We start from the raw sequence: 14192 nt of genomic DNA, 5'->3' as shown, positions 1-14192 counted from the left end.
GACTGAGTCCACACACCCTGAGCCTTCAGGGAATTCCAGACTGCCCCCCTAGTAGGCTGGCGTCCGTTGTCACTATCACCCATGAGGGTCTGCAAAAGCACGTCCCTTGGGACAGATGATCCGGCGACAACCACCAAAGAAGAGAGTCTCTTGTCTCCTGATCCAGATCTATATGAGGAGACAAATTTGCATAATCTCCATTCCACTGCCTGAGCATGTTCAATTGTAGCGGTCTGAGATGAAAACGAGCAAACGGAATGATGTCCAATGCTGCCACAATCAATCCAATTACCTCCATGCACTGAGCCACTGATGGCCAAGGATTGGACTGAAGGGCTCGGCATGTATGCAGAAACTTTCTGACCTCTGTCAAGAAAATTTTCATGGATATGGAATCTATTAGAGTTCCCAGGAAGGGAACCCTGGTCTGTGGAATTAATGAACTCTTTTCTAGGTTCACCTTCCACCCGTGAGTCCTCAGAAAGGACAGAACCATGTCTCTATGAGACTTTGTCAGATGGTAAGACGACGCCTGGATCAGAATATTGTCTAGGTAAGGCGCCATTGCAATACCCCACGGCCTGAGAACCGCCAGAAGGGACCCTAGAACTTTCGTGAAGATCCTGGGTGCTGTGGCCAACCCGATGGGAAGAGCCACAAACTGAAAATGTTTGTCCAGGAAGGCAAACCTTAGGAACTGCTGATGATCCTTGTGGATAGGAATATGAAGGTATGCATCCTTCAAGTCCACGGTAGTCATATATTGACCCTCCTGGATCAATGGCAGAATTGTTCGAATAGTCTCCATCTTGAAGGATGGGACTCTGAGAAACTTGTTTAGACTTTTTAGATCTAAAATAGGACGAAACGTGCCCTTTTTTTGGGGACCACGAAAAGATTTGAGTAAAACCCCTGTCCCTGTTCCAGTCTTGGAACGGGAAGAATTACTCCCATAGTAGAGAGGTCTTTTACACAACGTAAGAACGCCTCTCTTTTTATCTGGTCTACAGACAATCGTGAAAGGAGAAACCTCCCCCTTGGGTGAGAGTTTTGGAATTCCAGTTGATACCCTTGGGACACGATTTCCAGTGCCCAAGGATCATGAACATCTCTTACCCAAGCCTGAGCAAAGAGAGAAAGTCTGCCCCCTACTAGATCCGGTCTCGTTTAGGGGTCCGCCCCTTCATGCTGTCTTGGTAGCAGCAGCGGGCTTCTTGGGTTGTTTACCCTTGTTCCAAGCCTGATTGGGTCTCGAGACGGACTTGGCCTGAGCAAAATTCCCTTCCTGTCTGGCAGAAGAAGAGGACGAAGAGGGGACTCCTTTAAAGTTCCGAAAGGAACGAAAATTATTTTGATTACCCTTCAGCTTAGCAGTTTTATCCTGAGGTAGGAGATGACCCTTACCTCCCGTAATGTCAGAAATTATTTCTTTCAAGTCAGGCCCGAATAGGGTTTTTCCTTTGAAAGGAATAGCCAAAAGCTTTGACTTAGATGACACATCAGCAGACCAAGACTTTAACCATAATGCTCTATGCGCTAAAATGGCAAATCCAGCATTCTTAGCCACCAATTTGGCAATCTGAAAGGCGGCATCTGCAATAAAAGAATTAGAGCCTTAACTCTATCTAAAATATCCTCGAAAGGAGTCTCAGTCTTAAGAGACTCTTCTAAGGCGTCAAACCAGAAGGCCGCCACAGTGGTAACTGATACAATGCAGGCCGTCGGTTGTAAAAGGAAACCCTGATGAATAAACAACTTCTTTAGAAGACCCTCCAATTTCTTATCCATTGGGTCTTTGAAAGCACAACTGTCCTCAATAGGAATAGTTGTACGCTTAGCCAGGGTACATATAGCTCCCTCCACCTTAGGGACTGTTTGCCAAGAGTCCCGCACAGTGTCAGATATGGGATACATTTTCTTAAAATTAGGAGAAGGTGAGAACGGGATACCCGGTCTGTCCCATTCCCTCCTAATAATCTCCGAAATTCTCTTAGGAACCGGAAAAACATCAGTGTAAGCAGGTACCTCTAAATATTTGTCCATCTTACATAATTTCTCTGGTGGTACCACAATAGAGTCACAGTCATCCTGAGTCGCCAAAACCTCCCGAAGTATCAGGCGGAGGTGTTCGAGTCCGTCTGAGGTAGCGCACTTCCCGAGTCAGAAAGTTCCCCCTCAGACAGAAGTTCCCTGACCCCCAAATCAGATCCCTGTGAGGGTACATCGGAAATAGCCAACAAAGCATCAGAGGACTCAGTATTCACATTGACTTCTATCCTACTGCATTTGCCCTGTAACACTGGCAACTTAGATAATACCTCTGTAAGGGTAGTTGACATAACTGCAGCCATAGCCTGCAGGGTAAATGAATTAGACGTGGTTGAAGAACTCAGCGTCGCTTGGGTGGGCGTTAAAGGTTGTGATGCTTGGGGAGAATTTGGCGGCATACCCTGATTCTCCTCAGACTGAGAATCATCCTTAGACACACTTTCTTTAAATAAAATCTGCTCTTTACATTGTAAGGCCCTTTCAGTACATGAGGGACAAAAAGTAAGAGGGGGTTCCACAGTGGCATCTAAACACATAGAACAAGTAGATTCCTCAAGTTCAGACATGTTAAACAGACTAGCAGTAGCAATAATAGTCGTTTAATGCTTGATATATTGCACTCTGAAGTCAAACATATATTAATTTTTTTTTTTTAACTAAACAGTGTACTGAGCCTTTAACTAATAAAGCACAACCTTTTTTACTGTTATAAGGCAAAACAACGTTTTCGGCAAACAAAAAACGCCTTATGTGTCCCAAATAGCTTAATAATATTGCACCACTAGATAGGGAATATTACATCTCAAATTAAATCAATTTTGACCAAACATTACTCAAGGCTATCAAATATATTAAATCAGGCCCCTGCACCTCGCCACAGCTCTGCTGCGGCGCTTCCTACCTGCCCCCAGAGCATCCTGAAGGAACGATCTCAGTCTCTCCGTATTTTCGAGTAGCAAACCGAGCTAGGCCCCACCGGAGCCTCAGGACCTTGCTGTATGTGGTGGGGGTGGGGAGCGCTAGTAGTATTAGCTGTGAGTAGGACTAAATGTTAGTGATAATTATATATACTATCTAATTAATTGTGTGTATTATTCACAAAATACTCCTATGTTTTATCGACCTGTCCTGTGTCTTCGTGATAGTGAGTTATATTTTGTTCTGTGTGTATACTGTCTGGTACTAATTAATTAGATAGTATATATAATTATCACTAACATTTAGTCCTACTCACAGCTAATACTACTAGCGCTCCCCACCCCCACCACATACACCTTGTATATCTCTGATATTGGGAGAATATCAGAATTGGGGTAGCATTGTGAGCTGAAAAGGTCTGATAATAGCACACGCTACACACACCTCTACCTCAGGACCTTGCTGCCTATTCAGAAATTACACTGTGCAATGGAGTGCGCAAAAATAGGCCCCGTCCACCGTGGGCGTAACATCATCTTAACCAAGACCCGCATGGGTAGAAAGCAAAACAACATATAGGGCCAGAATTAGCCACACACACAGCGCAGAAAGCGCATCACCGTGTTAAAACATCTCCTGTCAGCCAGCAGTCTAACACCATTCTAACCGCATCTCCCAGCGTCAGCCCACAAATAAAGATTTTAAGCTGTAAAAATTTAAAAGTGACATGCCAGTACACTATAAAATAATTAGAAAAATAGGGAATTCCAGGTACACCATTACTCTCTATAGTGTATACTGCTTACCCCCTCCCCAGCTAGGGAATATTGTCAGCCTGTTCTGATGTAACAAGTCTCCCCAGAAACAAAAGACTGAACATACCTCAATGCTGTTTGTAGCATGACACCGTTCTCCACACTGAAGATTTTTCCTTACACTACCTCCAGTTGTTCTGTGGGAACCAGAAAGGATCTTGGATAACATTTGCTAAGATCATCAACATCAGGGCAGAATAAATAAAATGTCTCCACTCCTCTTGGGAAGTTATAGACTGACAATTTCTCCCTGAGAAAAATAGTACTCACTGGCACCATTTTAAAATAAAAAACTTCTTGATTGAAGAATCTAAACTAACACCTCACTTTACCTCTTCCTATCACTAACACAGGCAAAGAGAATGACTGGAGGGGGAGGGAAGGGAGGAGCTATATATACAGCTCTGCTGTGGTGCTCTTTTCCACTTCCTGCTAACAGGTTTAATCCCACAAGTAAGGATGAAATCAGTGGACTCGTCATATCTTGTAAAAGAAATAGCAGGTAGCAAAACAAAATTTGGCAACGCCAAGTGCTGAAGGAGCTGTTAATATGAGTCGGGATGGTGTCGCAGGGGAAGCTCCCACCGCATCTCTGGACTCTAACTTTCACCCAGGTCCTCCAGGTGAGACTGACAGGACTACTTAAAACTCCCGTCCCATGTCGAAGGGTAGTACCCTCCATAAGAGACATATTGAAAAATAAATAAAGTGCAATAATCTAAAATAAAAACTTTTGACACTTCTCCGCCAACCTCCTGGGACGAAAAGCAAAGAATCACTGAGAGATAGGGGAAGTGGGAGGAGTATTTAAGCCTTTGGCTGGTGTGTCTGTGCCTCCTCCTGGTGGCCAGGTTCTTATTTCCTTATTTCCCACAAGTAATGAATGCAGCTGTGGACTTTTTCAAATTAGGAAGAAAATTAATCTTGTAGTCTTGGCGAGTGGGCTGAACAGGGGCAATATGCAGAACAAAATGAAGGCAAGGTACATGATGTTGAAAACACTGCAATTTAATGTGTATGTGCTTAAAAATAGACTTATCATCAGTGTCACATGCATCCTATTACAAGTGCTCTCCCCTGCAAAATTCTCAATTCCAGAGAGCTTCATTACTTTCTATGGAAGGCTGCTCACCACTCGCAAGAACATTAAGGTTTAGCCTTTTTTTTTTTTTTTAAGATTTGAGTGAAGTCTGCCATTGAAATGGTCAGAATGACAATGTCACTTCATTAAAAATAAATAATTATATTGGAGTGAGTGAGCTAACAATAACCCTGTAAGAAAAAAACATAAGTGAAATAGTAGTTGGTGAAATAAACAGATAACTGAGCAAAATCAATAAACAATGGGCTACATTACAAGTGGAGGGCTAATTTATCACACAAATTTGCCCGCTTGCAGGCTGACAATAAATAACCATCCATTACAAGTGGCTGATTATTGTTACCGCGAGTTTGCTTCAGATCTCTGGTTAATTGTATAAATGTTCACCAAATGACCTCAAAATCAAGTGTAATATACTTTATTAAAAATAAAGATAGCAGCATCTTTATTTTTTAATAAAAAGTAAATTTATGCTTACCTGATAAATTAATTTCTTCTATGGTAAGACAAGTCCACGGATTCATCCTTTACTTGTGGGATATTATACAGGACACGGATGAACGGGAGGGACAAGACAGATGGTTAAACAGAAGGCACCACTGCTTGAAGAACTTTTCTCCCAAAAATAGCCTCCAAAGAAGCAAAGGTATCAAATTTGTGATATTTGGAAAAGGTATGAAGCGAAGACCAAGTCGCAGCCTTACAAATCTGTTCAACAGAAGCATCATTTTTAAAAGCCCATGTGAAAGCCACCGCTCTAGTAGAATGAGCTGTAATTCTTTCTGGAGGCTGCTGTCCAGCAGTCTCGTATGCCAAACGGATGATGCTTTTCAGCCAAAAGGCAAGAGAGGTAGCCGTAGCTTTTTGACCTCTACGTTTTCCAGAATAGACAACAAACAAAGAAGATGTTTGACGGAAATCTTTGGTCGCTTGCAAGTAAAACTTTAAAGCACGAACCACGTCCAAGTTGTGCAATAGACGCTCCTTCTTAGAGGAAGGATTAGGACACAGAGAAGGAAGGAATCCAGGTTTGGTACGCAAAACCACCTTATCAGCATGGAAATCAAGATAAGGCAAGCCGCATTGCAATGCAGATAGTTCATAAACTCTTCGAGCCAAAAAGATAGCAACTAAAAACAGAACTTTCCAAGATAGAAGCTTAATATCTATGGAATGCATAGGTTCAAACAGAACCCCTTGAAGAACTTTAAGAACTAAATTCAAACTCCATGGCGGAGCAACAGGTTTAAACACAGGCTTGATTCTAACTAAAGCCGGACAGAACGACTGAAACATCTGCCAGACGCTTGTGCCAGGTTGAACGACCAGGGTACTGCTAGAGCATCTATCAGTACTGCCTGTGGCTCCCTTGACCTGGACCCGTAACAAGGAAGTTTGGCGTTCTGACGAGACGCCATCAGATCCAATTCTGGTGTGCCCCATTGCTGAATCAATTGTGCAAACAACTCCGGATGGAGTTCCCACTCCCCCGGATGAAAAGTCTGACGACTTAGAAAATCTGCTTCCCAGTTCTCCACCCCTGGGATATAGATTGCTGATAGATGGCAAGAGTGGGTCTCTGCCCATCTAATTATTTTGGTAACCTCTATCATCTCTAGAGAACTCTTTGTTCCCCCTGATGATTGATATATACTACAGTCGTGATATTGTCCGACTGGAATCTTATGAATCTGGCCGACGCTAGCTGAGGCCACGCCTGAAGCGCGTTGAATATCGCTCTCAGTTCTAGAATATTTATCGGGAGGAGAGCAAGTCCACAAACCCTGTGCTTTCAGGGAATTCCAGACTGCACCCCAGCCCAATAGGCTGGCGTCCATCGTCACTATGACCCACGCTGGCCTGCGGAAACACATTCCCTTGGACAGATGAGCCTGTGACAACCACCAAAGAAGAGAGACTCTGGTCTCTTGGTCCAGATTTATCTGAGGAGATAAATCTGCATAATCCCCATTCCACTGTCTGAGCATGCAAAGTTGCAGTGGTCTGAGATGCAAGCGAGCAAATGGAACTATGTCCATTGCCGCTACCATTAAGCCGATTACCTCCATACACTGAGCCACTGACGGCCAAGGAATGGAATGAAGAGCTCCACAGATGGATAAAATTTTTGATTTCCTGACCTCCGTCAGAAAAATTTTCATGTCCACTGAATCTATCAGAGTTCCCAGGAATGGAACTCTTGTGAGAGGGATAAGTGAACTCTGTTTTATGTTCACCTTCCACCCGTGAGATCTTAGAAAAGCCAACACTATGTCCGTGTGAGACTTGGCTAGTTGGTAAGTCGACGCCTGGATTAAGATATCGTCCAGATAAGGCGCCACAGCTATGCCCCGCCACCTTAGAACCACCAGAAGGGACCCTAGCACCTTTGTGAAAATTCTGGGAGCCGTGGCCAAACCGAAGGGAAGAGCCACAAACTGGTAATGCTTGTCCAGAAAGGCAAACCTGAGGAACTGGTGATAATCTTTGTGGATAGGAATGTGTAGATACGCATCCTTTAAATCCACGGTGGTCATATATTGACCCTCCTGGATCATTGGCAAAATAGTCCGAATGGTCTCCATCTTGAAGGATGGGACTCTGAGGAATTTGTTTAGGATCTTGAGATCCAAAATTGGTCTGAAGGTTCCCTCTTTTTTGGGAACCACAAACATATTGGAGTAGAACCCTTGCCCCTGTTCTGTTTTTGGAACTGGGCAGATCACTCCCATGGTATATAAGTCTTCTACCCAGCGTAAGAATGCCTCTCTTTTTGTCTGGTTTACAGACAATTGAGAAAGATGGAATCTCCCCCTTTGGGGAGAATCTTTGAAATCTAGAAGATACCCCTGGGTTACGATTTCTAAAACCAAGGAGTCCTGAACGTCTCTTGCCCAAGCCTGAGCGAAGAGAGAAAGTCTGCCCCCTACTAGATCCGGTCCCGGATCGGGGGCTACCCCTTCATGCTGTCTTGGTGGCAGCAGCGGGCTTCTTGGCCTGTTTACCCTTGTTCCAAGTCTGGTTAAGTCTCCAGACTGACTTGAATTGAGCAAAATTCCCCTCTTGCTTTGCGGCAGGGGAAGAGGTAGAGGGACCACCTTTGAAGTTTCGAAAGGAACGAAAATTATTTTGTTTGGTCCTCATCTTATTCGTCTTATCCTGAGGAAGGGCATGGCCTTTCCCTCCAGTGATGTCTGAAATGATCTCTTTCAGTTCAGGCCCGAATAGGGTCTTACCCTTGAAAGGGATGGCTAAAAGCTTAGCCTTTGATGACACATCAGCAGACCAGGACTTAAGCCATAACGCTCTACGTGCTAAAATGGCAAAACCTGAATTCTTCGCCGCTAATTTAGCAAGTTGAAAAGCAGCGTCTGTAATGAAAGAATTAGCTAGCTTGAGAGCCCTAATTCTATCCAGAATATCATCTAATGGGGTCTCAACCTGAAGAGCCTCTCCAGAGCCTCGAACCAAAAGGACGCTGCAGTAGTTACAGGAACAATGCACGCTATATATAGGTTGGAGAAGAAAACCTTGATGAACAAATATTTTTTTCAGGAGACCCTCTAATTTTTTATCCATAGGATCTTTGAAAGCACAACTGTCCTCAATAGGTATAGTTGTATGCTTAGCCAGGGTAGAAATAGCTCCCTCCATCTTAGGGACCGTCTGCCACGAGTCCCGCACGGCGTCTGATATGGGAAACATTTTCTTAAAAGTAGGAGGGGGAGTGAACGGAATACCTGGTCTATCCCACTCCTTAGTAACAATTTCCGAAATCCTCTTAGGGACCGGAAAAACATCAGTGTAGGCAGGAACCTCTAGGAATCTGTCCATTTTACACAATTTCTCTGGAACTACAATAGGGTCACAATCATCCAGAGTCGCTAAAACCTCCCTGAGCAATAAGCGGAGGTGTTCTAGTTTAAATTTAAAAGCCGTCATATCTGAGTCTGTCTGAGGGAACATATTTCCTGAATCAGAAATCTCTCCCTCAGCCAGCAAATCCCTCACTTCAGAACATTGTGAGGGTACATCGGATATGGCTAATAAAGCGTCAGAGGGCTCAGCGTTTGTTCTCACACCAGACCTACTGCGCTTCCCCTGCAACCCAGGCAGCTTAGATAAAACCTCTGTGAGGGTAGTATTCATAACTGCGGCCATATCTTGCAGGGTGAAAGAATTAGACGAACTAGAAGTACTTGGCGTCGCTTGTGCGGGCGTTAACGGTTGTGACACTTGGGGAGAATTAGATGGCATAACCTGATTCCCTTCTGACTGAGAATCATCCTGTGACATACTTTTAGTAGCTAAAATATGTTCTTTACAATTTACTGACCTTTCAGTGCATGAAGGACACATTCTAAGTGGAGGTTCCACAATGGCTTCTAAACATATTGAACATTGACTTTCCTCAATGTCAGACATGTTGAACAGGCTAGTAATGATTACAAACAAGCATGAAAACACTTTATTTAGTGAAAAAAATAACAATCTTAAAAAACGGTACTGCGCCTTTAAGAGAAAAAAAGCATACACGTTCTGCAAAACAGCCTAAACATGCACCAAATTTTTCAAAATTTTGTAAGCAGATACAATATATGTAGTAAAGATTGCGCCACAAGGTATTTTAACATTTAACCCCTTAATGTGCAAACCGGATTGAAAATAGGCCCAGATCTGGAAAAAAAACACCCTCAGCACCTTGCCACAGCCCTGCTGTGGCCCTACCTGCCCTCGGGATAGTAAATGTAGGGTTAAAGCTTCGATTTGGCCCAAAACATCCACCAGGGCCCTCAGGAGTTAGAGCTTGCTGCTTGCTGAGAGAAACTAACTGCGCATCTGAGGCACGAAAATAGGCCCCGCCCGTTTCACTCTGTCTCCACAGCCTCAAAGAACTGCACCAGAGCGGTTATAACTAGCCATGTGGGTTCTGAGACCCAGAAATTAAGCCATGTGTGCCCTCAATAAAGTTGCCCAAAACGTTATTGCCCACAAAATGTTAAAGCACTCCCAGATCATAAAAGTTTGCCCACAAACATTTACAACTCAGTGTCAACCATATTTGTAATTGGCCCCGTATGCAAGCTTAGTAATGCCTTTCTTATTAGCTCTAGGATTACTGCTTACCATTACCCTCCTGGGTATAATGTCAGCCTTTCTGAAATACACAGTCTCTCCAGAAAAATATGACTGAAAATACGTCACTGCTGCATAGCATGAAAACGTTCCTCACACTGAAGTTATCTGTACTCCTCAGCCTCTGTGGGAACAGCACTGGATCTTAGTTACAAATGCTAAGATCATCATCCTCCAGGCAGCAGTCTTCATCCATCTGCTGCCTGAGAGTAAATAGTACACACCGGTACCATTTAAAATAACAAACTCTTGCTTGAAGAAATTAAAAACTAATATTTTATCACTTCTTTCACTTTACACTTCCTAGTACTTAGAGTAGGCAAAGAGAATGACTGGGGGGTGGAGCTAAGGGAGGAGCTATAGACAGCTCTGCTGTGGTGCTCTTTGCCACTTCCTGTTAGCAGGAGGATAAAATCCCACAAGTAAATGATGAATCCGTGGGCTCGTCTTAACTTTATAGAAGAAATAACTGCAATAAGCAGTAATGGTGGTTTAAAGTTGGCGGGTGTGGAGTGTTAGAAAAAAAACAGCATTGAAAAGTGCCTTTACATAGAGACCTATGGGAACTGTGTGTTCCCAGTAAATATATAGTCATATACATATATATTTACAATTTGCTGCCATTGCTGCACAACTTACCCCTTTGCTGCACTAGGTTCCCATGCCGTGTCTCACAGCATGAGAAAGAGGCTCTCATTGGAGCATATGAAAGAGTGCTCTCGTGAGCACAATGCTTCCCAGCAATGGGAATGCGAGCTCGCTTTTGCATTGCGCACAACTTGTAATACCAGTGCACATTTGCGTGCGCTGGTATTACTTAGTGGAGCACAAATATCACTTTCGTGAAAGCGATATTTAGTGCTCCACTTGTAATCTAGCCCTGAATGTTAACTTATCAAATTTCCTTTAATTGTGATTGGCAAAAAAAGTAAAGAAGAAATAGTAGCAATACCATATAGATGATGTCTTGAGTGAGTGGTTGAGGGGGGAGTTGTATTTCTTGAGCTGGAACACTGTCATCCAATGTCTGCTGCTCCCAAACATTATCAGGTGGCTAGAAGAATAGTAGTTAAATGCATTAGTTGTGCTCTCTGCATGTAAAAGGGATACATTCAAACATGGTAAAATGAATAGAGGATTTTGTTTGTACTTCTGGAAAGAGTAATGATGCCATGCTGTAAAAGATACAGTGAGTTGTATAATTACAGTATATGTACTTGGTGCTAGACATTCTTTAGAATCTACATGTTTCTACATACTTTAGACTAAATATACACAGTATCTTCTTGTTCTTAAATGAAAAACAATATATTGGAGAAGAAGTAATAAATCATTAGTAGGGAAATAAATTTGCACAAATATAGTAGTTTCTTTTTTAGGGGACTTGCTACTGAAGTTATCACCTTACAGAGTACAATGAAAAGGATGGTGCTACAAAGAAGGCCTGAGACACAATAGGCAGGTCCTATAGAAAAGGACCTTATTTGAATGGTTTAGATGCATTTGGTTTTGCTGCTTCCACTCCCCACTTTTAAATTATTTTAGTGGTTTAGTGGCACAACACTTGGCTGCTCCCAATACTTGTTTTATATAGCCACCAAGTTAGTCTCACTACACCTATCTCCATTTTGTTTGCAAATCAAAAAGAGGAGGTTTCACTGTGTGGAGATTAACCGATTCCCGCTAAACACACTGACTGCAGTGATTAGATATCAATAAGTGCTCTTAGAGGAAGGTGGGTTAATGACTGTTCTTGATGTACCTAATAGAAAGGGTATAATTACTGATCTGTGTAACTGACAGCATAGGAGTTAACTACTGTTATATGTGTGGTTAACAGGAAAAGGTCATTGACCTCTCTATTCCCAGGTTCCAGGGAGGAGTTACTTATTCTTTGTGACTTGCAGGATAAGGTACATCACTTTTACATGTGTTTGGCAGAAGGAGTTAATCAGTGACCTGTATGCTTGGAAGGATGGGGTTCATTACTGCCCTATATTTGTCTTTAAAATGAAGTTAAACATTTTGGAGTTAATAATTGCAATTTATTTGTCTGGTGGCAAATAGGGTAAATAACTGCTCTACATCATACCCCCCAATTGTCCTGATTAACGCTGGACAGTCCCAATTTTAGGGGTCTGTCCCCCTGTCCCGGGTTGCTAGCCATCTGTCCCGATTTGCCCCAAGCATTAAAAAAAATAAAAACATTTTTTTAAAATCTATTGGGCCCATACTCAGAAGCAGCTAGCTTTGCTCTCACAGGGTTAGATACCTGTTCAATTCCCTGTGGAAAATGAATGGTGTGTGGGTTAAGCAGGAGTAAGAAGGCTGTATACACTCTGACCACGGGTAATGGTGACCTCTCTAACCTACCTCTAGTAGTGATGTTGTCTAACTCCTGGTGATAATACTAGCATGCCTTCAGTTTTATACAATGAGCAGTGCTAATACCAGGGTAACGAACAGTAGCAGCCGCAGACTGTCAGCTAATGTGCTTGCCAACCCCAGGACCCCATACAATGAATTACAGATACCCATATATGATGTAGTGTGTGTGTCTATCTGTATCCATAACTGTGTGTGTGTGTATCTGTATGCATAAGTTTATGCTATGTAGTGTGTGTGTGTGTCTGCATGTATAAATTTAAGCTATGTAGTGTGTGTATGTGTATCTGCATGTATAAGTGTGTATCTGCATGTATAAGTGTATGCTATGTAGTGTGTGTGTGTCTGCATGTATAAGTGAATACTATGTAGTGTCTGTGTATCTGCATGTATAACTGTATGCTGCATATATAAGTGTATGCTATGTAATGTGTGTGTGTGTATCTGCATGTATAAGTGTATACTATGTAGTGTCTGTGTATCTGCCTGTATAAGTGTATGCTATGTAGTGTATGTGTATCTGCATGTATACGTGTATGCTATGTAGTGTGTGTGTGTATCTGCATGTGTAAGTGTATGCTATGTAGTGTGTGTGTGTATCTGCATGTATAAGTGTATGCTATGTAGTGTGTGTGTGTGTATCTGTATGTGTAAGTGTATGCTATGTAGTGTGTGTGTGTTTCTGCATGTATAAGTGTATGCTATGTAGTGTGTGTGTATCTGCATGTGTAAGTGTATGTATGTAGTGTGCTACTGTGCATTTTTGCTGACTTTAAAGGCCAGAATCTAGAATATTAATGGGGAATGCAGAGAGCAGTTTTAAAGAATTTATTATTAAATGTCCAATTAAGATAAAAAATATTTAGCAATGTCTTTGCAAAGGCTAATTAAATACAGAGCTCACATAGCCATACCAGTGGTTTGAGCTTGTGTTTAATTTGCTGCCTAAGTGTATTAAAATATATGAGTACTGTATTTAGAATTTTATTTATATTACTTTGGTCTTATATTTTTTAAGCCCCGCCCACCACATTTCAATTTTTTTGCTGGGGGGGTGGGGGTGTCCCTCTTTTGAATTTTGAAATGTTGGGAGGTATGCTACATGTGTCTTGCAGGAAGAGGTTAGTATCTGATTCGTAAAAAACAAAAGTGGGTTAATAACAAAAGTTTTTGTTTCTGCATGAAAGATGCTAGCACATGTTGCAAGAAAAAAAAAAAAAACTACTGGTAACAAAAGACTTTTACAATTGTGGTCAGGTTTATATGGTTTGGGGTTAGGTAGGTTAATTTTAGCAGACAGTGAAATTGCAGTTTAAAAAACATTAAAGCGACACTTGATACCACAAGTCCATGGTCAATCGGGTAAACAAGAGAAGGGTTCGCAGGCCGGCCGCTCAATAGCAGCCTATACTTTCAATGCATATAACGAGTAGGCCAACATGCACTGGTATTACAAGTTGAAAGTTATAGGCTACACTTGAGCAAAAGACAAAACTGCTCTAGAATATTTAGTGCGACTTTAGACCTGAAAACTATAACTGTAAGGATTAAAAAAAAAAAAAAAAGTTGCACAAAACATGTAAAACACATTAAAATAAAGTATTATACACATAAATACACTTTTTAATAACATATTCAAAAGGGATATGGTATATGGCAAAGTGTTTGATTGGGAAGGGCTCCAATGTGTGTGTGTATATCTAAATATGTATATGTGGATATACTGTATATGTGTATATTTTTGTGTACACATATGTATGTATACACTTATATGCACTTTTGAACCC

General features: G+C 42.0%; 1 protein-coding gene across 3 annotated transcripts in view; it reads right to left on the bottom strand.

Moving 5' to 3' along the window:
* GYG2 (glycogenin 2) overlaps nt 1-14192 on the bottom strand; it is a 213211-nt gene that overhangs the window by 41955 nt on the left and 157064 nt on the right. For all 3 annotated transcript variants that reach the window (XM_053706438.1, XM_053706440.1, XM_053706439.1), the window contains exon 9: nt 10973-11074. In XM_053706438.1, coding sequence (XP_053562413.1) covers nt 10973-11074 — 102 coding nt within the window. The remainder of the gene's footprint in view (nt 1-10972; nt 11075-14192) is intronic.

The sequence above is a fragment of the Bombina bombina genome, chromosome 3 (genome assembly GCF_027579735.1).
Source record: "Bombina bombina isolate aBomBom1 chromosome 3, aBomBom1.pri, whole genome shotgun sequence".
In the NCBI taxonomy this organism is placed as follows: Eukaryota; Metazoa; Chordata; class Amphibia; order Anura; family Bombinatoridae; genus Bombina; species Bombina bombina.
Note: the sequence above shows the minus strand (reverse complement) of the source record. Positions and strands in the feature narration are given on the sequence as shown.